The 24887-nt window shown below is 40.6% G+C and overlaps 1 protein-coding gene across 2 annotated transcripts in view; it reads left to right on the top strand.

Moving 5' to 3' along the window:
* The window catches only part of SI (sucrase-isomaltase), a 302245-nt gene that overhangs the window by 173435 nt on the left and 103923 nt on the right, over positions 1–24887 (top strand). For both annotated transcript variants that reach the window (XM_089675454.1, XM_089675455.1), the window contains exons 46-47: positions 1527–1697; positions 4533–4670. In XM_089675454.1, coding sequence (XP_089531580.1) covers positions 1527–1697; positions 4533–4670 — 309 coding nt within the window. The remainder of the gene's footprint in view (positions 1–1526; positions 1698–4532; positions 4671–24887) is intronic.

The following is a 24887-nucleotide window of genomic DNA, read 5'->3' as shown; positions in this document are numbered from 1 at the left end:
TATGACACTCACATCTTTTAAACACCATGGGCTGTCACCAACTAGTTGAACAGACATTGCAACAAGTAATCTCTGCCTAGGCTACTACGGTTGGTTCATTCTTAGGTGAAACACTGTTCCCAATTATACTCCTTGTGGCTCCTACATTTAACGTCTCTGTTATATTGCTGTTTATTGATCTTTTAATTTAATTGTCTCTGTGGAAATATCCCATCTCTTGCTCCTTGGGAACATGTTCCATAGCTGCTACAGCAGAGGACTACTTCTTTTAAGCTGAATGGAACATACCAGATTTGTCAGTCTATGAAACTCCCCCACTTTCTCCGGGCAGGGGGCTGTTTGTCGATCTTCTCTTCTGCACTCTTAGTGCACCTTTTCTCTAGTGCTGGCCACTACTCTGATGTTGTACTTGTGTGGTTGGATATGCAGTCTATAATGCACTTACTCAGGCTGAATATACTAAGGGGCTTATCTGAACATCATACACACAGTTGGTAAAATGTTTCCTTAAATTTCCTCTTCCATAATTATACATGGAAAGAGCATCTGGATCCCTTTCTTGTGATCTTTGGGATGAAGTATTGCAGACTGGCCAGATGGTTTTGCTGTCTCCAACACTTGGAGTGACACAGCTTTTTATTTTGCATAGAGTATAGCACACAAGATTTTCTGTATAGAATAGGTCTCAGGGAGAACTCACACTGTTCCAGATGCAACCACTCACACGGTAATCATATTAATTTTTTTGTGGAGATGCCCCAAGCTTGGATGCTACTGGAGTTGGGATTATCTCAACCTTAAATTATTATACAGTACTACCCTAGCCCCAATCACATTTTATGTATCCTAAGTTATGTTGAATCCACTAAATTGGACACTAACTTAACTTTATGGTCATAAGATCACTCTTTATTGCACAAAAACTGGTTGCTTTACAATGGATACATACTTTTCTGCCAGTTGGAAATGTATGGATATCCAGAATGAACACATTTACCCTGTTTAGAAAACATACATACATCCTTCATAATGTACTATGCAAGTTTTGATGCAACGTGGTCTAGCTCTATAAACATTACATGTTCTTTTTTTATTTTTTTGCTAAGGATTTTGCATTTACTGTTACCTGTGGGACAATAGTCAGCTTATTCTATATTATAGAAGTATTTGGGTGTCCTATTGAGAATGATACTGTGTTCAGCACTCTACTTGGCCTCTATGGGCGTCTTTCTTTCTTTCTTTCTTTCTTTCTTTCTTTCTTTCTTTCTTTCTTTCTTTCTTTCCCAAGTAGTATGAGCACCATTGTGTCATGTGATGTACTACAAAGGAATAATTTTACAGGTAAACCAAAAATCCATTTTTTTCAAATGTAAAAGCTATAAAATCAGATAAAGCTATTGAATTTTCTGTCTGCAGTCATTACATTATTGTGAAAATGAAAACCAAACAGTATTTTTTTTAGACGTTTTTGTTTTTGTGCATATATTTATGTATGGTTTGTCTGCTTTGTTTTTTCTTTATTATAGAATTCAATAGCACTAACAGTAGCCCATAAAAATTATACCGATCCAAATAATCTTAAATTTGATGAAATTAAAATATTGGGATTGCCAAAAGAAATAGAGAGACTTGTTGTGAGAAAGAACGGTGTTCTGCAAACATCTAACCATGTGATTTCCTATGATAGTGCCAAGAAGGTAAATATAACATGTACTGCAGATTACAGTAGAAATTATGAATTCTAGGCAGTACTACATATATGTTTTTTTAATCTGTGAGTATATATTTTCAATGTTTACTTTTCTAACCTAATATATTTATTGGATGCTAGGAATATATGTCTCTGTGTCGCATGACAAAGCAGGCAATGCATACATTTCTTGTAAACAAAGTGTTTGTAAATGACAAGTAAAGTTCTGCATTTGAAATGTTATATCTGTAAAATGTTATAAGTATTTTCATCAAATTTGCAATTCACTTCACAAAAAACATGTATGAGCCTTCTAATATTCAGAGAGATGGTGGCTAATGTATTGCTATAAATATTAGGGTGTAAGGATTAGCATTCTATTAAGATGTATCTGCTGTTACTTCCAAAAAGTATAATCCTAGTTTACCTTTTTAGTTGATTTTCTTGTTGGCCTCAGGTGTAGGTTTTAGCAAACAAGTTTAAAGGAAACAGAAAGTTAAATCAGATGTTATGATCAGGATTGGATCAAGTGAGCCTTGTAACCCCCAATGGTATCGGAACTAAAAGTCAGAGTATCATTAAAGTGGTTGTAAACCTCCGACATGAAATATGAACAAAACATATCTCACTATAGTGTGTACTTGTCTCAGTCCAGAGCACTGTCATTTCTCTCGGCTGCCTCCTTCCCCTGCTGTCTGTATGAGTCACTTCTAATAAGTTTTTCTGACACCAGTAGAAATAAGGTAACAGGGGAGGGAGCTCTAGCACACATGCTGTGATTGACAGCCTCAGCTTTGTTCCTGTGTGCTGTATGTCCCTTTCCTCCATCTGCTCTCAGAGCTCTTCTCACTGAAAGTGGCAGAGTTTAACTTCAGATCTTTGCCCCCTGCTTTCTGTAGTAAAGAGAAGACTACAGATAAACAGGAGGATTTGTTTTTTTTCTCTGTGTATTGCTTGAGGCTAGTGACTTCACTGGGTATGTAAGGGTTTACAATCGCTTTAAAGTGGTTGTAAATTCTTACATACACTCATTGGCGACTTTAATAGATACACCTGTTCAATTGCTTGGTAACACAAATTGCTAATCAGCCAATCACATGGCAGCAACTTGGTAACACAAATTGCTAATCAGCCAATCACATGGCAGACCATTTGCTGAAGCTCAAACTGAGCATCAGAATGGGGAAGAAAGGGGAATTAAGTGACTTTGAATGTGCCATGGTTGTTGGCGCCAGACGGGCTTGTCTGAGTATTTCAAAAACTGCTGATCTATTGGATTTTCCCACACAACCATCTCTAGTGTTTAAGGGGAATGGTCTGAAAAAGAGAAAATATTTTGTGAGTGGCAGTTGTGTGGATGAAAATGCCTTGTTGATGTCAGAGGTCAGAGGAGAATGGGCAGACTGGTTTGAGGTAATAGAAAGGCAACAGTAACAAATAACCACTCGTTACAACCAAGGTATACAAATACCATCTCTGAACACACAATACATAGAACCTTAAAGCAGATGGGCTACAGCAGCAGAAGACCACACCAAGCAGCACGGTGTACCTAATAAAGTGGCCAGTGACTGTATATTCACTGAAGTAACTAGCCTCATCTAATGCACAGAGATAAAAAAAATTATCCAAATAAGTTGTACCTCTACAGTCTCCTAACGCACACATTTTACACAGCATTCAAGAAGGTAGGGGGTGGGGATCTGATATCACACTCTACACAGCACAGAGCAGGGAGCTGAGTATAATCTGACACCTGAGTGGATTGAATGGACACACCTCCCTCTACAGTTTGATAGGGAAACATGCACAGTTGAGGCGATCAGTGCTGGAGGGAGCAGAGGTCGTCTCCCGGGTCTTCTTGGTGTTAGCTGTTAGAAATGACTCATGCAGATAGCAGAGCAGACATGCTTTGGATCAAAGCAAGTACACAATATAGAAGGATATGCTTTGTTCATTTTTCATTTCAGAGATTTACAACAACTATAAAGCTGAAATCCAAGCATATAAAACTATGTAATTTAATACCCAATTAAACTCCTAAGAATTTTTTTTGTATTTACTGTCCTGTATTGCAAACTATGTTTACTTGGACATGACTTTATGCCAGGTAAATTACAGTTTAATATTTGGTCTACTCTCTTGGAACATGCTTACCCCATCTCATCTTCAGAGCCTCCAGGCAAAATCACCTTTCTCCTTGCCACACCAGTGCAGACAATCACCCTTAATTTATATGGGGTCCTCTCTTGATATGGGAAATGTCTGTGTATACAAAGTCTATCTGTCTGCATGTCTATTTCTTTGACTTCATTTAGGTTTTAAACTGGTTATGTATTCATGAAAAAAAAATATTTTTATATACAGTAAAATCCTTGAATATTTCTTGGTCAAAGCCTTCTGTAATAGCTGTACAGCAGTGGGAAGGAGCACTTAAAGCATGCATTAGATCAGAGCTGTCGGGAGAGGACAGCACTGCCCTCTCCAGATTGAAGCTTCTTCCCTCATTTTTCAGTCAGTCTGGAAGAGGTCCTGGACAGGATTATTTTGCATAACAGAAATTTGTCCCAGATTTGCTCCCTTGAAGGGGTGCCTGAATCACAAGACTGTACAGAATTCTGTTGGTCATAACAATTTACAAGTTTAACTTTGAATGAAGCTGTGGAGTTAAGGTTTTAATTCCTCAAACCTATCTGAGACCTCCAAATAGAATACATACATTTATGTAGTTTACTTAATTTTTCCCTTTGTTATGCTAATAGATTTTAGTAGCATTTTTGCGTTATGTTAATGAAGAATAATTTGAGATGAAAATAACAAAATGTCTGTGGGTGTTCTGCAGATTGGTCATATCACTGGACTTAATTTGACATTTGGAGAGTCATATACTCTAGATTTTAATGATAATGCGAGAATTAACTGCCATCCTGAAGAAAATGCCAGTCAACAATCTTGTGAAACGCGTGGTTGCACCTGGAAGGTAGGTATTTATTTAATAAGTGAAGTAATGAAGATGGCTGATCAAATAGATTTACCCTATGTTTTGTGTTTTTTTTGTTGTTTTTTTTTCTTTAATAACATTTCTCTCAACTTTTAACCCATTCTTTATCAGAGCTATTGTGGCAGTGTTTTTGCTGTAGTATTCTTTTTGCATTGGGGCTGTGTAGGTTGCTTTTTACAGTCAGAGCAATGCACTGCAGTTGCGGTTTTCAAATAACAGAGGACTAGCATAGAAATGTCATTGCATGCATCTCTGTCAGTTCCTTGGGCATGTGTCATTGCAGACTCTGACTCTTACAACACAGAACAATTCCAGAAATTCAGCTGCATGCAGCCACAGACCCTGCATAGCACAACAGCTTACAGTGCATCAGTGCCAGGGCCCAGCAAATACTGAGACATTGTCGGGGGGTGACTTGCCACTTACGTAAGTATTATGTCTTGCGCTGACACTCCTCTCAGTTGAGTGGCCACTCAAAAATCCCTCTATCAGGTAGGGAGGACCCCTGCACAGCTCGCCTTGTAGTGCCCCCCCCCCCCCCAAAAAAAAACATTAGCTCTGAATCCCTTCTCTAATATCTTAATTGGGACGCAATTCTCTAATTCCTTGTATACAGGGAGGAATTTTCTACAGCTATTTCTGGTTTGTGGGATCAACTCTCAGATGTTCTCACTGGTTTGGAACACTTTGGACTCTAGCATGGGTGCTCTTATCCCCCCTCCTTTTGAGGGATGATGAGGGTTAGGAGGAACATCGTCAAGGTGAGGAAGAGTTGAATGCTGTTGAGGATTGGGAATCCTCTGCAGAAGAAATCGAGAAGAATCTCAGGGCCAAGAATCGTACTCCCAATGGTAGAAGTAACACACTCAGCATTCCAGATTTATTATTAATATTTTACAGGATTTTTATAGCACCAACAGTTTGCACAGCATTTTACAAAATTTAAGCAGATGGTACAGTTAGAGACCTCTCTAAAGAGATGGGTTTTCATGGATCTTCTAAAGGTGGAATAGGAGATATTTGGTCAGATTAGGGTACAGATTTCCAGGGGATGGGAGAGTCTCTGGAGAAGTCATTGAAGTGAGCATGGGAGGAGCTGATGAGGGAGCTAGAGAACAGGAAGTCTTGGGAGGAGTGAAGAGAATAGTTTGGTATTTTGAGACAGGGTTAGTGATGTAGCTGAGGGCAGACTTGTGTTAGTGATGTAGCTGGGGGGGGGGGGGAGTGGCTTTGTAGGTGGTTAGTAGTATTTTGAATTTTATTTGTTGGGTGAGCAGAAGCCATTGAAGGGATTGGCAGAGAGGGGTAGCAGACACTGAATGGTTGGTAGGGTGCATGAGTCTGGCAGTAGCACTCATAATGTGCTGAAGGTGGGGTATCCTATGTAAAGGTAGGCCAATGAGGAGGGGATAGCAATAGCCGAGAGATAACCAGGAAGCAAATTAGAAGCTTTGCTGTGTCAGCTGTTAGGAAGAGGCAAATTTTGGAGGCTGAGGCTGCAAGATTTGGACAGTAATTGGATGTGAGGCTGAAAGGAGAGTCTAGGATTACCCTTAACACCATGGCATGTTGGAATGAACCAAAAGTTGTGCCATTGATGTCGACACCAAAGTCGGGGGGGAGATGGGAATTAAATATTATGAGCACAGTTTTGGATATATTGAGTTTGAATAAGTGGTGTGACATCCATACTGATGTGTCTATCAGTAAATTAGTGACATATGAGGAGACTGATGGGGTGAGCTGAGGGGTAGAAAGATAGATTTGGCTGTTATCAGCGTAGAAATGGTATTGGAAGCCATGCAAGGCTATTAGCTGATCCAGGGAGAAGGTATAGAGTAAAGGAGGTCCAAGGACAAAACTTTGAGGGACTCTAATGGACAGAGGAAGAGGAGAAGAGGCGGTAGAGTTGTAAGTTACACTGAAGGTGCAGTGAGATGGGTAAGAGAGGATAACCAATGAAGACTAGAGTCACAGATACAAAGGGAGTGGAGATTTCTAAGGAGGAGGGGATAGTCAGCTGTATCAAAGGTAGCAGAGAGGTCAAGAGTAAGAGTACAGAATAGTGACCATTGGATTTTAGCAGTCAATAGGGAGATTTAGGAGAACAGTTTCTTTGGAGTGTTGAGGGCTAAATTCAAAATGAAGGGGGTCAAGAAGGTCACAGGTGCACACTGAGTTGATAGTTTAGGCAGTTGTAGACTAAGCATTCTATGAGTTTGGAGGTAAAACAGAGCAAGGAGATGGGTCTTTGGTTGCTAAGACTGGTGGGTTCCAGTGTGGGCTTTATAAGTATAGAGGTGACCAGTGCCTGTTTTGCAAGGTTGGGGAAGATGTCAGTATAGAGGGAAAGATTGAAGATGTGAGTTAGTGAGTATAGGATAGAGCAAAAGGGTGAACATTGTAATTGCAAGAGAACAGGGTCCAAGGGCAGATGGTTAGGTGGGCATTAGAAAAAAAGTTTAGCAATTACCTCTTAGGTAGCAGGTTTAAAAGAGGGAAGTAGTGAGTGTGCAGTGAGTGGAGGAAGTGAAGGATGAAGTAGAAAGTTAAAGGTTGAAAAGAGTTCACAGGGATCCATGAGAGTGTGTTAATGACAGCAATAAAATAGGTTTGTTTGGCAGTGTAGAGACAGGAATTGTAAGTTTGGAGGGAAGATTTATGAGTGATCTTGCTGGGACTTAGTTTTACACCACATATGCTCAAGGAAGCGACTGTTTTTTGAGAATTTTGGTGTCATCTGTTTGCCAAGGTTGTAGCAGATGTGACCTGATTCTGTGTGTAGTGAAAGGGGCAGGTGTGTCCATAGAGGATGAGGGTGAGCTTTAGATAGAAGTGGCTAAGTTGGAGCAGGACAGAAGTGAATTTTGTCATAGATGTTGTCTGTTGCAGAAAAAAAGGGTTAAAGTGTCAAAGGTTTCCACGAGTAACTGTATAGTGGTTGAGGGAAAGGAGATGGAAGACAGAGAATGAAGCTAATAAGGTAGTGATCAGAGAGGGGAAAATGATTGTTGGAAATGTTGCAAGCAATGCAAAAGTAGAATACAAGGTGAAGCCGTGTTTCCACATTGTTAGGTCAAAAGAGGAAGTTAGGTGGAGAGGTTTAGAAGTAGCTGGAATGTTAACGTTAACAGGGATGTTGAAGTCAATGAGAATGATTGTGGGAATTTCAGAAACAAGAAAGTAGGGTAGCCAGGCAGAGAATTCAAGGAAGCGTGCCACCAGGCCAGGAACACAATAGATCACAGTGATCGTCAAAGAAACTAAAGAAAATAGACAAACACAGTGGGCTTAAAATGAGGAGAGGGAGGTGAGTGAAGAACCTGAAAGGTGTTTTTTGGGGATAAAAGGATTCCAACTCCACCTCCCTTCCATGCTGGAAAAGTCCAGAGGAGACCACCATGGGAGAGGACAGCAGGAGAGTCAAATTGGTAAAGTCAGGTTTCAGTAACAGAAACTAGGTTAAAATAATTTGTGACAAAAAGTCATGGACAAAAGTGGATTTGTTAGACGGGGCATGTATTTCAAAGGGCATATTAGAAGGTTAGGCTGGTTCTGGGAAGAAGAGAAATAGAAACTAGATTTTGTGAATTGTGGCTGCTGCCAGGGGATGGGGTAATTACAGGTGTGTAGGTCAAAGTTAAATGATGCAGGGCCAGGATTAGGGGATATATCTACAGAGGTTAAGAAAAACCAAAGGGTGAAGGAGGCAATATGGGAGTTTGATTTATATGAAGGGCCATTCCCTAGTGCCTTAGAGGATTTAGTTTCAGAGTTTGTGGGTTCAGAATTAGCTGAGATTGATGAGTGTAGTAATGAGGAGATGACAGAAATGGGGATGATAATTATAAACTGTGTTTTTGCAGAAGAGGAATGAAAGAGGACACAACTGTGAAAATGAGAGTTAGACAGTGCATGTTACAGAGTGGAGTAATGAAAAAGCAAACTTGGTATGAGATTGAAGAGCTGAATGAGGAAACAGGGTCACTTGCAGTCTATTTAGTGTTTTGCAAAGTAGCATGTTGTGGTGTTTCTCTGTTCCTTAGCACAAGTGTGCCAATATTTAATCTCAGATGATTGTCAGCGCCTAGCCCAGGCTACGCTTGCCCCATAAAGGTGGTCTAAATTTGTACTGAGATGGTTGTCATTTAGGAGTTCATAAAAAACAATTGGCTAGCAGAGCAAGATTCTCACACTAAAGTCAGAATACAAAAGAGTAAGAGGGCAGGGTTGTAAAGATTACAATCAGCTCATAATTTAGGTAAGACAATGAGAGAGAACAAGTGAACACTACAATAATATTGACTGGGATAGAGATATTTAAGAGCAGAATAAATTAGCAGAAAACAATTGATAATAATGAGTCTGTTTCAGTGGATGTTGAATGTTGAGAGCAGGATAGTTTACTATAAAGAAATTGATAGCAGAGAGTCTGTTTCAATTCAAGGTGGATTTTGAGAGCAGCATGGATTACCTGTGAGGGGACAGACAAGATGTTCAGTTGATGCTGTTTTGAAAAGTGCCAGTACTTAATCCAAGATGAGAATACAACTAGAATACAACTAGAAATGCAGAGGAGCACTCGGGAAGCTAAAATAGATTATGAGACACACGTTGCTACAAGTAAAACAATGTTTATTTTCAAATGCATCAATAGAAAAAGGTTATCGAAAAACTGATGGCTTTATAACAATTGAAACCGATGAGCTTTTGATAGCCATAACAGTAATATTAATGATATTTCACAGAAGGTACCTCTGTGGCTACAAAAAAACAGGTAAGAAGGAGACTAGAATAACTTAATGTGAACAAACCCCAGGTCCAGATGGCTTACACTAGCTAGTCCTTAGGAAACTTAGATCCTAAGCCAAGCTGTTATTTCTTACTAACTGCAGTCATTTCAACTGATTTGTGCAGAGAAGTCAGTCTAACATCAATAGTATGTAAGGTAATTGAAGGAATTGTAGGGGAAATATGAAGAAATGTGTCTGCGAAAATGTTATCATAAGTGACAACCAGCATAGATTTATAAATGATCAGTACTGTTAGACCAATCTGTTATCATTCTATGAGCAGGTAAGTGATAAACTGGATGGAAGTTTGATGGATGTAGTTTATCTGGATTTTTCTAAAGCATTTGCTACTGTACTACGTAAAAATTTAATGATAAAAGAAGGTCTGTTTGAGATGGTGAAATTGTATGTACACTGATAAGAAAGTGGTTACACAGACAGGTCCAGGGTAGTGATCTTGAATATGCAGTTCAGTTTTGATTCACAATCCTCAGAAAAGATTTTATTAAATTGGAAATTCAGCAAAGGGCAACAACATAATAAGAGTGATGGAGGACCTTGGTTTTGTGCAGTGGATTAATTAGTTATTCACTCTGGAGAAGAGGAGTTTAAAAGAGTATAAGACTATCAAAGCTACTCCAGTAACTAATAAACAGTTTACTTTAAGCTCACTAAAGAGTACACATGTACACTTTAGATCAGTTTTCCATGATCTATGCCTTCCTTCTGCTCAAGCTTCTTCATCACTTGTCATGCAGGGTAAATATGGAGGGAATTCCAGTGTAAATGATCACTCCTGCTCAGCAAAGAAGAATTTGCTATGCAGAAATCCTAAATCTCTTGGCAGACTAGCTGTGAGCTCTTCTGGATCAGCCAGCTTTGCCGACACAGAGTCTGATCTTCCAACCTGCTTTATGATTGCTTGCTTTGATTTTCATGGATTTTGAAGCCCAAGTCCTGAGGCCAGCTTTGTCTCTGTGGGACCTTCATTTGGTCTTGTCTGTCTGTCTTGCAGACTTCTCACTTCTTAAAGCACATTTCCAAAAAATTCCCTTGTTGCTCATTTTGCACAAGGTTGTCTTTTTTGGTTGCATTTCTTTGGCTCGTAGGGTCTCAGAGATGGCGTCTAAATCCCTGTTTGTTTTACATGAGGGCACTTGTCAAGGTTCAGAGTGCTTGATACACTATTTTTGCATGGATTCCTCAGCTTATTCCTCAGGCCTTATACAACCCCTGGCAAAAAGTATGGAATCACCACTCTTGGAAAATGTTCATTCAGTTGTTTAATTGTGTAGAAAAAAAAACAATCACAGACATGCCTCAAAGTATTTTCATTTAACATTCCAACGTTCTGGCTTTAATAAACAAAAAATTAAAAGAAAGAAAACTGTAGTCAATTGCAACTGTTTTTGCAGATCAAGCAGAGGAAAAAAATATGGAATCACTCAATTATGAGGAAAATATTAAGGAATTACCATGTACTTAGCAGTTCTAAAACAAACATCTGCATCAGATTACATCTGCTAATTAGTCTGCAGTTAAAAAAAGAGTGCTTCTTCACCTTGGGGAGCTGTTGCACCAAGCTGATTGACATGAATCATGATTCCAAAACGAGATATGTCAGTTGAAACAAATGGGAGGGTTATAAAAACTCTTTAAGAAGGTAAATCATCACAGAATGTAGCAAAATATGTTGATTGTTCCCAGTCAGCTGTGTCTAAAACCTGGACCAAGTACATATGAAATGGGAAGGTTGTAAAAGGGAAGCGTACTAGTAGACCAAGGAAGATATCAAAGCTTTAAGATAGAAAACTTAAAGCAATATGCCTGGAAAACAGAGAATGCACAACAAAACAAATAAGGGAACAAATGGGCAGAAACTGGAGTCAATGTGTGTCACTGAACTGTAAGACATTGCTTAAAGAAAATGGGATTTACATACAGAAGAGCCAAACGAAAACCATCATTAACACATAAACAGAAAAAAACAAGGTTACAGCAGGCTAAATAAAAGCAATCATGGACTAAGGATGACTGAATGAAAATGATTTTCAGTGATGAATCACAAATCTGCATTGGGCAGGGTGATGATGCTGGAACTTTTGTTTGGTGCTGTTCCAATGAACTGTATAAAGATGACTGCCTAAAGAAAACATTCAAATTTCCACAGTCATTGATTATAGGGGGTTTCATGTCAGGTAAAGGTACGGGGGAGATGACAGTCATTAAATCTTCAAAAAAAGCACAAGTTAATAGTGAGATTTTGGACACTTTTCTTATTCCATCAATTGAAAGGATGTTTGGTGATGATGACATAATTTTTCAGGATGATAATGCATCTTGCCATAAGGCAAAAGCCATGAAAACTTTCCTTCAAGAAAGACATATGTCAATGGCATGGCCTACAAATAGTCCGGACCTCAATCCAATTTAAAATCTATGGTGGAAATTAAAGAAAATGGTCCATAACAAGGCTCCAACCTGCAAAGCTGATCTGGCAACTGCAATGAGAGAAAGTTGGAGCTGGATTAAGGAAGTATACAGTTTGTCGATAGTGAAATCCATGCCTCAGAGGATTCAAGCTGTTATAAAATCCACCAGAGGTGGTGTGACAAAGTATTAGTGGTGCAATGTAGTGAGTTTTTTTCATGATTCCATAATATTTTCCTTAGAATTGAGTGATTCCATATTTTTTCCTCTGCTTGATCTGCAAAAAATAGTTGCAACTGACTACAGTTTTCTTATTTATTTTTTTTAAGTGTTTCTTAAAGCCAGAAGATAGGAATGTTAAATGAGAGTAGTTTTGAGGCATGTCTGTTATTAGTTTTTTTTCTGCACAATTAATCAGTTGAATGAACATTTCCAAGAGTGGTGATGCCATACTTTTTGCCAGGGGTTGTATTACCAGCATCAACTTTCCTACTTTCCTGATCATTCCAATTCCACCAGGAGTGTATGTTCTTTATGGGCAATTCAGCATCAAGCTTCTGTTTAAGTTTGTAAGGCTACTACCAGGTCTTTTCTTCACACATTTGTTATATTCTACCAGATAGAGGTTCAATCCTTTGTAGAAATCAGTTTTTTGGGCAAAAAGTCATGCAGGTGCCTTTGTAGGGGGGTTCTCCTCTATTCTGTTCTTGGGTTTTGAGTGTGTTGGCCTTATTGTGTTTCACACCCCTTGTGTTCAGTGGTTTGGGACATCTCAAGTAGTCATGAAAATAAAGTGGCCTGTGTCCTGTCATGTAAGATTAAGAAAAAGATTTTTGTACAATCCTTTTCTTTGAGTACATCGTGACATAGGGATCCCTTCCATGTTTGTCTGTTCCTCATAGCTTTATAGCATTACAAAACTGAGGCTTATCTAAACTAGGTGTGATTATATCTGGATTCCTGTTCCCTGTTATCCTAAAAACAGAGCCCTGTTGCAATTTTTTATGTCATGTGATATTATGTGATATTTGTACAACTGCATGCCCAATGATGCCTAATATGTGTGTTGCAAACTTAATTTTTTCTGTGCTTGCACACCTGCCATGTGGATTTGCGCTCGTATATGCAGGGGGATTTAGAAATTTTTTTTAGGTTTTTTTTTTAAATCTTTTTTTTTTAAATCTATTCTGTTAAACTTAATTTTTTTTGTTCCAACAATAATTTATTGGGTGGATAAAGTACGTTACAACTTTAGTATGTGAAAAACATTCCAGTAAATGGAACATTTACATCAAACTCAAAATGTTTGTAATATGGAATATCATCCAAGGAGAACCCATGTTAGTGTGTATGGAGCGAGTCCAACGGCAACGCAATCTATAGGAGCAAATTTTATATAAGCCAGAGCCTTATTCCTGTAACGGAGGGAAGAGTGGCAATGTGTGGATAGATATCAGATGGGTAAAGGATGGGTCAAGGAGATGACCAATCTCCTATGTGGGGAGGGTTCTGGAGGATAAGGCCTTCTACCAGCATATGTTAAAAGAGGAAAAAGAAGGAAGGAAAGAAATACAAAATGAAAAAGAAAAAGAGGGGTTTATTAAGGGAGGGTGAGAAAGAAGAAATGGGGTAGGTTAGAGGGAGAGAGATGGAAGGAGGTGGGGCAAGCCTCCTCAGCCTCCAATTCAGTTAGGGGTGTAATATGATACAGTAGTTACTGTGTATCAGGGGTAGCATGTCTAGAAAGGGGGGTTGTGTGTGTCAATTTGGTGTGTCTCAAGGGCGTGAATAAGTTGCTTAGTGGTTTCAGTGGTTAAAAACAGGCGTATCTTGGAGATGGTGAAGTCTACAAGATTTGGGTCTGAAAGGACAGATTGGAGTCCAGATTTACACTTAGTACACTGGCATGAGGGGAGGGAGTGATGGTTGTATTATTGATCTTGCAGGAGAAGTCAGGGGAGGGGGCATGGCCTGGAGGGAATAGTATGAGCTCCATTTTATAAAGATTTAGTTTGAGAAAGTGGAGTGAGATCCATGCTAATATGTCACTTAGTAGGTTAGTAATGTGCGAGGAGACTGAAAGGGTGAGGAGAAGAAAGATAGATCTGTGTCCCAACAACATATAGTTCTTGAAGCCATGGGAGTTTACCAAGTGACCAAGGGAGGAGGTGTAGATGGAGAAGATAAGGAGTCCAAGGACAGATCCTTGGAGGAGCCCTACAGAAAGAGGAAGTGGAGAGGAGGAGACAGAGTTATAGGTAACACTGAAGGAGTGCTGGATGTCATCAGTCTGCCAAGGTTGTAATGGTCAGGGGATGATACTTCGTGTAGTTAGAGGAGCAAGTGAGTCTAGTGTGTATGAAAGTGAACTGTTGTAGACAGAAGTGGCCAGGTCAGGGCAGGACAGTGGAGAGATTCTGTAATAAAGGTGGTCAGTTGCAGAGTAGAAAAGAGAAGGGTTAAAGTTGTGAAGGTTTCTAAATGTTTGCTGCTTGGAGGGATAGGTTTTTAAAGATGAGGACACTGTGAAGGTGATGAGATTGTGATCAGAGAGAGTAAAGAGGGTGTTCGTGAGGTTGTACGGAGTGGGAGAAAACAAGGTCTAATGTATTCCCATCAGAGTGAGTGGAGGACTGTGTCCATTGGGTCAAAGCAAAAGATGCGGTTAGGTTGAAGAGTTGGGATGTAGCTGGGTTATTCACATTAATGGGGATGTTAAAAACACCAAGAAGGATAGTGGGTATTTCAGAGGAGAGAAAGTAGGGTAGCCAGACAGAGAAGTTATCAAGAAAGCGCGACTCCAGTCCAGGAGGACAATAGATCACTGCAATCCTCAAAGAAATTAGAGAAAACAGCCGAATACAGTGAGTCTCAAAAGAAGAGAAGGATAGAGAGGGAGGGGTAGGGAGGTCTTGAAAGGTGCTCAGTGGGGATAGAAGCTAACCAGATTCACCTCCTTTCCGACCACTGGTTCTGGGTGAGTGAGTCCAGTGGAGGCCTCCATGGGAAAGTCCTGCGGGAAAAGCAGAATCCTGATGCTTGAAGCCTGGTTTCTGTAATTGCTAGTAGGTTAAGGGAGTGGGAGACAAAAAGGTCATGGACAGAGGTGAGCTTAGGAGAAGAAGGAGGGTGAGGAAAGAAAGATGGGAGCGGAATGTATACAAGTGCACATGCCTTTCTGTCCTGGTGTTTGGGTTAGCAGGTGAGTTAAGTATTAGCAGGAGATGATGAGAGCAGCAGTAGGGAGATGGTAGAAGTGACGGTGATATGTATAAGCTTTGGGGTGGAGCAGAGGGGTAAAGAAATTATATTTTCAGAATAAAGGATACTAATATGAAATAGAGGAGTAGATGGGGCATATTAAAAGGTAGATGGAATGGGAATCAGAGATGTTTACCAGGGTGTTTTGCTTGCAGACCATCCAGAGTGCAGTAGAGTTCTTTGTTATATCTTCTTTCTGCTTTAGTTATCCTGCTTCAGTTAAACTGCTGTGTTCAACTGCTGTTTTGCACTCCAGCAGAAAATGCACTCATGCAGGACAATGCCCTATCTGTGACTGTACTCCCTGTCTGTGGAAACTTGCATAAACCAGAACCATGATGTTTATGTCACTTACGTAGGCCATCAAAAATGGTGTGGAGAATAGGCAGATAGTTTATCTGTGCATTGGAAGGAAGAAGCCAACAGTAAATCTATCTGTGCATTGGAAGGAAGAAGCCAACAGTAAATCTATCTGGTCAATTTGGGAATAGGCTTCTCTCTGTGTCGCTGCCAAGACATATTTGAGGGTTGGACGTGTCTGGTTCAGGCATGTGGGTAGCAAAGAAAGATATCAGAATACTCATGTCTATAAAGCTTGGTATCGAGCCTAGTAAAGCAGTTATGCCCCAAAGATAGTACACCAGGGTAAGGATATCAGGTCCCTCACACCAAAGCCAGACACATCTAGTATGGTAATGAACAGCTAAACTTAAGTAGTCCTAAGAAATATCTAACAAATATATAATAACATAACAGTCAGCTTAGTGAGTTTAAGGAGAGGGTCAATGTGAGAAGCAGACCCAGTCCAGAAACCCCTCATACTTAACATGAGCCCAAATGCAGCCATGTAGGAAAAGGTTTCCAGCCCAGTATATTAGAAGGTTGTATGGATAACAATAACAAATATATATATATATATATACAGTTGTGTCCAAAATTATTCAACCCCCAATGCTGTAAAGGGGTTTAGGGACTATAGTGTACATTTGGAATTGTATTCAGAATCAAATCCTACAAGGACGTTGTAACTACCCAAATGCAACTAAAATGACATCAATTGTTTATGTAATACAGTAGTAAATGGTTCTTATGTGGTTTCTTCATTGCCACAATTATTCAACCCCTTAAAGACTACCACTCTGAAGAACAGAGGTTCATACAGGTGCTTTCCATCAGGTATTGAAAACACCTGTGGATGTCACCGAGCAGCAATCAAGCATAATAAGCACCAATTAGGCAGCTTTAAAATGACTGTGATACTCAGCTCCTTCTAGACATTTACTGGTGTGGTTACAAACATGGTGAAGGCAAGAGAATGGTCCAGGAAGACAAGAGAAGAGGTGATTTCTCTTCACAGGAAGGGCAATGGCTATAAGAAGATTGCAAAGATGTTAAACATACCAAGAGACACCTTAGGAAGCATCATTCGCAAATTCAAGGCAAAGGGCACTGTTGAAACGCTACCTGGTCGTGGCAGAAAGAAGATGCTGACTTCGACTGCTGTGCGCTACCTGAAGCGTAGAGTGGAGAGAAGTCCCCGTGTGACTGCTGAGGAACTGAGAAAAGATTTGTCAGATGTGGGTACAGAAGTTTCAGCCCAGACAATAAGACGCACACTGCGTAATGAAGGCCTCCGTGCCAGAACTCCCAGGCGTACCCCCTTGCTGTCTCCAAAGAATAAGAAGAGTCGACTGCAGTATGCCAAAAGCCATGTGGACAAACCACAAAAGTTGTGGGATAGTGTTCTGTGGACTGATGAAACAAAATTAGAACTGTTTGGGCCCATGGATCAACGCTATGTTTGGAGGAGGAAGAACAAGGCCTATGATGAAAAGAACACCTTGCCTACTGTGAAGCATGGTGGAGGGTCAATCATGCTTTGGGGCTGTTTTGCTTCTGCAGGTACAGGGAAGCTTCAGCGTGTGCAAGGTACCATGAATTCTCTTCAGTACCAGGAGATATTGGATGGAAACGTGATGCAGTCCGTCACACACCTGAGGCTTGGGAGACGTTGGACCTTTCAACAGGACAATGATCCCAAGCATACCTCCAAGTCCACTAGAGCATGGTTGCAGAGGAAAGGCTGGAACATTTTGGAGTGGCCATCGCAGTCACCAGACTTAAATCCGATTGAGAACCTCTGGTGGGACTTAAAGAAAGCAGTTGCAGTGCGCAAGCCTAAGAATGTGACTGAACTGGAGGCCTTTGCCCATGAAGAATGGGCGAAGATACCCGTAGATCGCTGCAAGACACTTGTGTCAAGCTATGCTTCACGTTTAAAAGCTGTTATAACTGTAAAAGGATGCTGTACTAAGTACTAAGATTGAATGTCACTTGGGGGTTGAATAAAACTGATAATGCTGTGAGCACAGAAAAGACATTTGTGGTTATTTCATTATAACTGTTATGTTATATTTGTCTGACCTACAAGTGCCTCTTTAATGTAAATGTAAGCAAGATGACTGAATGATCAAAAGCAATGTCAAACTGGCCAAAACACTCAATTTCAGTGGGGGTTGAATAATTTTGGACACAACTGTATATATATATATAAATTATATTATATTTATGGTGAGTAACACTACTGGGTGACCGTGAAAGTAAGAGAAATGAGATACAAAAAGTTTACTGTAATGAAGTGGCAGAGATAGATCTAAAAGTCCACCAGCAAATTATCCAGTAGAGATTATTTACCGGTCTGGGAGTACAGGAGTGTAGAGGTGCATCAAAGCTGGGCAGAGGCTGTGGCAACTCTCTAGGCCTGGTAGCAAAGTCACTGAAAAAGATAGTGTACATGACATTGGACACCGTTGAAAGTAGACTGATGGTCACTCAATGTAGTGTTCAGGTGTGTGCAGTTCACTCCACGGTATGAGGAGAAAAGCACTGAGTGTAGTGGAGTTGCACAAAGTGAGGTGATCTCATCGTCTTAGTTCCAGATGAAGAGGAAGTAGAAAAGAGAAGGAGAAGGGCACTGATGGAGAGTCATAGTTGTGGCATCTCATGTAAGACCAGGGCAAAACGGTGAAGGTTATTATTATTATTTCAGGTACGTATATAGCGCCGTCAATTTACACAGAGCTTTACATATATATTGTACATTCACATCAGTCCCTAACCCTCAAGGGGCATACAATATAAGGTCCCTCCTTACATTCATACATACACATACTAGGGCCAATTTAGACAGGATCCAATAAACCTATCAGCGGAGCAGTTGTGGCGAGCTCTCCGGTGTGCAGGGGAGGCTGTCAGGCTACCTCCACTCGCGGGTCTTGGTGCAGCTGGTGGAGTTGAGATTGGGGAGGTGGACCTACATCGGCAGAGCTGGAAATTATCTCTGACTGAGAAAGCATCCATGGATGCAGTCTGCCTCAGTGTTGGAAGTCGAAAGGCACTGTACTAATCTGGGTTTTAGGGCTGTGCCTCTGGGTTTTAGGACTCTGTGAAGGCACTCAAACTCAATGGGAGTTTCAGGATGTCTGCTGAGTAGATCATTAAAGATAGCTAAGGTAGCCTGCACAAGCTGGTTAACTTCAACAGCTTCAGAAGAAGAGGTGGATACCAGTAAGAGATATACAACTATCAAGAACATGGAACAATCACTTCAATCTGTTGGATCTAAAGAGGACAAAGTAAGGGCATTAGAAACCCATCAGCCCTATATCTTATGAAACACTTTGGGTTTTTTCCTAAGCTCAGAGGTAAGTTTATACAGATGGAGGGAGTCATTAAAAAGTTTAAGCCAATAGGTCAATGTAGGTTGAATCGAACCTTTCCAGGACAGTAAAAGCACTTTCTTAGCATAAAAGTATAAAATATACAGTAATCTCTTAGCATACTGAGACAGCGCTAGGTCTCCAAATATTCCCAAAAGACAGTTCTTGGGATGTTATATATTAAGTAGGCCCAATGCTGAGGATATAAAGGAATCTATTTCCTCCCAAACTATTGGGCATGTCCAGAAGCAATGTAGGAAGTCAGCAACCTGTCCACAGCCCCAAAGCAGTCTGCCGAGGGTCGTAAACCCATTTTATGTAGCCAAACAGGAGTGAGGTGAGAGAGATGAAAAATCTTTAGTTAAATAATTCTGGTTTTAGAAGAAATAACAGACTTGTTGTAGACATCACTAAATTCAGACCAATCTGCATCCTTAAATGGTATGTCCATTAAAACCCATTTTGCCTGGGCAGCTAGGAGCCTAGGATTGAAGTTTGTCACCAGGGCAGAGTAGTAGATAGAAATCTGCTTAGTAGGATCAGGTCATCGCAACAGTTTTTCTAGAGGTATCACTTGTATGGGATTGTGTACAAACTGCATGCTGAAGCTGATAGTAGTAAAATAGATAATGGGAAGGCAAATTAAAGTCCACCTGTACTGTTGAAAGGATTTGAAGCCTCGTGTACTGAAAAGGTGGCATAAATATTTGACCCCTCGGGAAGATCATTGTTGGGGGTCAGGTAGAGAAAAGAGTTCTTGCAGTTTAGGTTTAAACCACAGAGAGTTATTGGGAGATGTCCCCAAAGAGGACTTAGACACCTGAGTGACCACTGTTCAAAACAAGGGCAGAGACATACTCAGCATTGAAGTGCCTCTATTGCCATTGCAAATAAATGGAGGGATAAGGGACATCACTGCCTAGTGCTCCAATGTATCAGGAACGCATCAGTGATGTGAGAATTTACTCTAATTTTGGCTACAGGGTTAGTATAGAATAGGTGTATCCAAGCTATCATACGGGAGCCACATCCATAAAGTTGTAGTACATGAAATAGATAGGACCACTCAACATTATTAAAGGCCTTACATGTATCTAGGGAAACAATAACATGTTTAGAAGAGCAGTCATGGGGATATTGCATATTTTGAAAAAATCTGCGAATGTTCATTCTAGTATAGTGACCAGGTATAAAACCGCCTTGGTCACCTTTCACTATGCCATTCAATCAATTGGCCAATACTTTCAGCAACATTTTTTACATCAACATTAATTAGGGAAATAGGCCTGTAGGAACCCGCAGTTAAGAGGGTCTTTGCGAGGTTACAAAATAAGAAAAAGCAATGCTTCTTGCATAGATGGAGGTAAAATGCCTGTCTCTAGAGCCTCAAGGAATGTTTGAAGAAGAAATGGACTTAGCAGTTGTTTAAAAGGAGCGTACCCCTCAGCTGGGAAGCCATCAAGGCCTGAAGTTTTATGAGCAGAGAGCTCTGAGATGGCAAGGTCTATCTCTTCAACAGAAATAGGTGCATCCATGTCCCCCCTTTTACTTTAAGACAAGGAGGGAGGGAATATTCACTTCCAATAATCTGACAACTAATCAGCAGAATAGCGTGCTGTAGTAGCATAGAGATCAATATCAAGTGGTGTAGTACCAATCAGTCCAGTAGGCAAGTGTTTATGGGGGGATAGAAGTAGGGGTTGATTCAGGTCTAGTCCAATAAGCTAGTTACGACCAGCCTTGCTATCATGTTCAAACATTTTTGGGTAGCATACAGCATCTTTTTTTTAGTAAGGTCTAACAATCGGAGCTCAAACTCTCTATGTTTAAGTAACCACTGTGCCCTAGAGTGTGATCAGGGTTGGCAATATAATCAGTTTCTGCTTGTAACATGACTGCCTCCAGTTCCTCAGTACATAACTGAGTAACGTTGCAGTAACAGACAAAAAGGTTCCACAGAGGGTAGACTTAAATGCTTCCCACTCCATAGAAGTGTTAACAGTGTTCAAATTTGTATTCCAATAACCAGCAATACCCTGTTTACATTCTCCCTGTACCTCCTCATCCTTCAACCAGTGTGCATTCAAATGCCACAAAGCAAGTCCGGTATGTGAAATGAGAAGGAGGTCCAAGGAGAGGGGCACATGATCTGAAATGCCCCTAGGAAGATATAAAATGGCAGAGATAAGGGGGAGGGTGGCTACAGAAGCAAAATCCATATCAATATGTGACATAGTATGGAAAAACTTAGAGTGGCAGCAATATTGTTGTGCATCTGGGAGTTTCCACCGCCATACTTCAGTAAGATTATACACTTGTACTCAGTCAAGTAGTGTCTGATACATTTTACCACTACCCCCTAAATGGTCAATGGCATGGTCTAACACTGCGTTAAAGTCCCCAACATAAACTAAAGGGGCACTAGGCAGGGTCAGAATCATAAGGGACAATTTAACCAGTAAATCCTAGGAAAACGGAGGTGGGACATAAACAATTGGACAATAAGACCATGGAGAGAAAGCATTTGAGATAAAAAAGCAAACATAAGCAACCAGTAGCCAAAATAAACCTCAAAAGAGCATCCCTTGCCAGCCTGCTCTTCCATCCCAAACATAGAGAGCTTGGATCCCATCAACAAGATTATGAGAAAAAAGTAGAAAAACACCTAAACGTCCTGTGGCATCGCCACAAACTGGTTGGAAGATGTGCTGAAGTCAGGTTGGCTCATCTTAGTGAACAACAGATCCTCTGAAAGGATAATAAATGTCCCAAGGCAGGATAATGAAGGTACAGGTGATTATCCCTGCACCCTGGAAGATGTCCACTAGGAGCTGGGAACAGCAGAATCCTCCACTGTAGGTAAGGCTCAATAGTAAAAGTACTGAAGGGCTGAGAATGGCCCTTGGCAAAGATAGGTAAGTAAGGATGTTGGTAAGCAAAGGTACTGTCATCACGAAAGGAGCCAAGGAATAACACAGTATGCACAGCTGGTGCAGAAATAGAGTTCCAAGAGGAATGAAAAACATTGACATCCAGGAGGAGCACAGAATATAGAAAAGTCCTGGAGGGTCAAAGTCATCTGTCTGGGCGCCGGCACAAAACAGTCACCCAGACAAGCCATCACCTCCTTAAGATTGGTATAGAAGTGAGCTTTCCCTTCATGAATGATGCACAGCTTATCTGGAAAAAGTATAGCATATTGTAGGCCATGGGTTCTGAGTTGATCTTTCTCAGCAGCATAAGAAGTGCGTTGTTTCTCTACTACTGCAGAAAAATATCGTATCGCTGTTGTATCGAATCATCCCCTTTTCTCTAGCTAGGCAAAGGATATTCACCTGGCCTTGAAAATTAAGAATCAGCGGAATCATGGAGCATGGAGAGGAGCTAGAAGGAGGTGGGTGTGGTGGACACGCTCAATTACAAAGGTGGAGGGCAATGCTTCGGCTCCAAATGTGTCTCACAGCCAGGAAGGAAGGAACTGCTCAAGAGATGACCCTTCAGAACATTCAGGGAATCCCACAAATTGTAGGTTATTTCTGCGGGAACAATTTTCCAGGTCATCTAATTTAGCCTTGAAAGCCGCCATTTCATCTGTAGCTGAATATACTGAAGCAGCCAATGGATGAAGAGTGTCTTCCAGGGAGCTAATGTATTCTTCAGCAACCCCATTCTCTTCTTCAGGTTTTGTACATCTTGTTTTAATAAGGAGAAATGGTTTCTATTTGTGTGGTCAGTGTAGCCTTGCAGTCTTGTACGGCTTGCATAATCTGTGATAGTGTAGGTTCTGCTAGCTGTTGGTCCGAGTCCCCTTCAGTATCAGTGTCGGCGGGTGGGGACCCAGAGGAGGAGAGAAGGCTGTATGTAGGTCAGAGAGTTCTGGAGGAAAGTCACTTACTGACCAGTAGAATCAGTCAGGGAGAGGACAGGAGGAGACCAGATGAGAAGAGCTGGTGCCATCTTGCCTATGGAAGCAATCCAGTTTTTTAGTCACCAAAGGGGACATAATTTGCCCTATTTTCATCATGTCTCTGTCCTAGAAATGTGCCCGCTGCCGGAAGGAAGATCTCTGTGCACTTTGTGCAAGGATTCAATGCAGGATGTCTGGAATATGAAAGAAAAGAGCCGGAGCTGCCGGGTTAAGCTGCCACTCCGTTCGCCATCAAGCCACGCCACCCCTCAATACAGTTTTTACCTTTTACACTTGCTTCTAGGTCCTGTGATGAGTGCCTAACTTGCTGCATTCTGAACACAGGAGGTCAGCCACACAACATGGGCAACACCCAGAATGCTTTGCTTTCTTTAAATGAATGCAGGGCGTTCTCTGATTAGATGAGCTGAAGACATTGACATAACCATCCTGCCTCTCTACAATATCCAATCAGAGAATGTTTTATATTCATTCAGGAAAAGCAAAGCTTTCTCTGAATGATGCCCGTGCAGTGCAGCTGACCTCCTCTTTTCAGTAGGTAGAAGTACAGCCACTCTGTACAGGATGCGGAAGCAAGTGAAGATTACTGGAGTAATGGTGTCTACTTCAGTGATTTTCAGCTTCCAGGGGCATCAGCCAGCTATGGTATATACATAGTTACATTGGTCCAAGTTGGACCAATGCAACTATGTATAAAATATCCATACCAAGGATTCCTCTTTAACATTGCTTGTGCCAGGAAGTCATCAGTATGTCCCATGTGTACTTACCACTTTTTTCTGTTTTGCTGTTTTGCTTATAGTGACCTGCACTCTCAAAATGATAAGTTCAATATTGTCCCTGTAGAACCGAAGATCAGATGTCGTTAATCCACCATCTTCTTCCTGTGAATCCACTCTTCCCATACAGTGATTTCCAAAGAAAGAAATATATTATAGTGTAGTATGCTCAATACACTATGCCTCAAATACTGTCAAATGTGCTCACATTTATAATAAATAACAATACGTGTATTGTTCACCAGTGTTCTTCTTTATCTACCTATACCCTTCATATACATGCTGTATATCCAATCAACTATTCTCAGATTCACTTCAGCTCTGTGTCTCCTTGTGTCTGGTATTTCAGAGATCATCTCACATATGTGTATTGTTCACCAGTGTTCTTCTTTATCTACCCTTACCCTTCATATACATGGTGTATATCCAATCAATTATTCTCAGATTCACTTCAGCTCTGTGTCTCCTTGTGTCTGGTATTTCAGAGATCGTCTCTCATATGTGTATTGTTCACCAGTGTTCTTCTTTATCTACCCTTACCCTTCATATACATGGTGTATATCCAATCAATTATTCTCAGATTCACTTCAGCTCTGTGTCTCCTTGTGTCTGGTATTTCAGTAATCGTCTCACATGAAGATCCACACGGTTTTTCCCAAAATACAAAATACCAATATAGCACCGTACTATTTTCTAAAAATCTCTCTCAGATAGAAAGCCACTCACATTATAATAAATCAGCTATGCATTCTCATTAATACCCATAGAAGGAGCCACCAAGTGTACCACCTTGCCAAAGACACTCCAAGCTCCTTAACGAACATCCAATAAACTGTGCTTTTAATAAACCATTCCACCTTCTACCTGCTCTTTATCAGCGTGACTTATGCAAATAGTCTCCAAAAAATAAAGACTAATATAGTGTGATATTGCTTATAAACAACACTTGAAAATAAAACTTAAAACCAATCACATTCAATACCACCAAAATAGTGCATATCCTTTATATGATACAGGTCCAACGCATGCAAGTGTTTAATAGTGTCACTTCATGCACCTTACCAAATCGGTGCCTTTCAAATCACTTTCTACCAAACTTCTCCACTTTCAACAGTCCCCTTCTTAACTCCACCATCTCTCCAGGGTTCCAATGCAAGAGATATCATACAGAGGCCATAGTTCAGTAAATCCTTATAAAACCATATACAGGTGAAACTCAAAAAATTAGAATATCGTGCAAACATCCATTTATTTCAGTAATGCAACTTAAAAGGTGAAACTATTAT

Source organism: Staurois parvus, unplaced genomic scaffold (genome assembly GCF_062004578.1).
Source record: "Staurois parvus isolate SC_StPar_1 unplaced genomic scaffold, SC_StPar_1.0 ptg000155l, whole genome shotgun sequence".
Classification (NCBI taxonomy): domain Eukaryota; kingdom Metazoa; phylum Chordata; class Amphibia; order Anura; family Ranidae; genus Staurois; species Staurois parvus.
The sequence above is the reverse complement of the archived record's forward strand: the minus strand, read 5'-3'. Positions and strand labels throughout refer to the sequence as shown.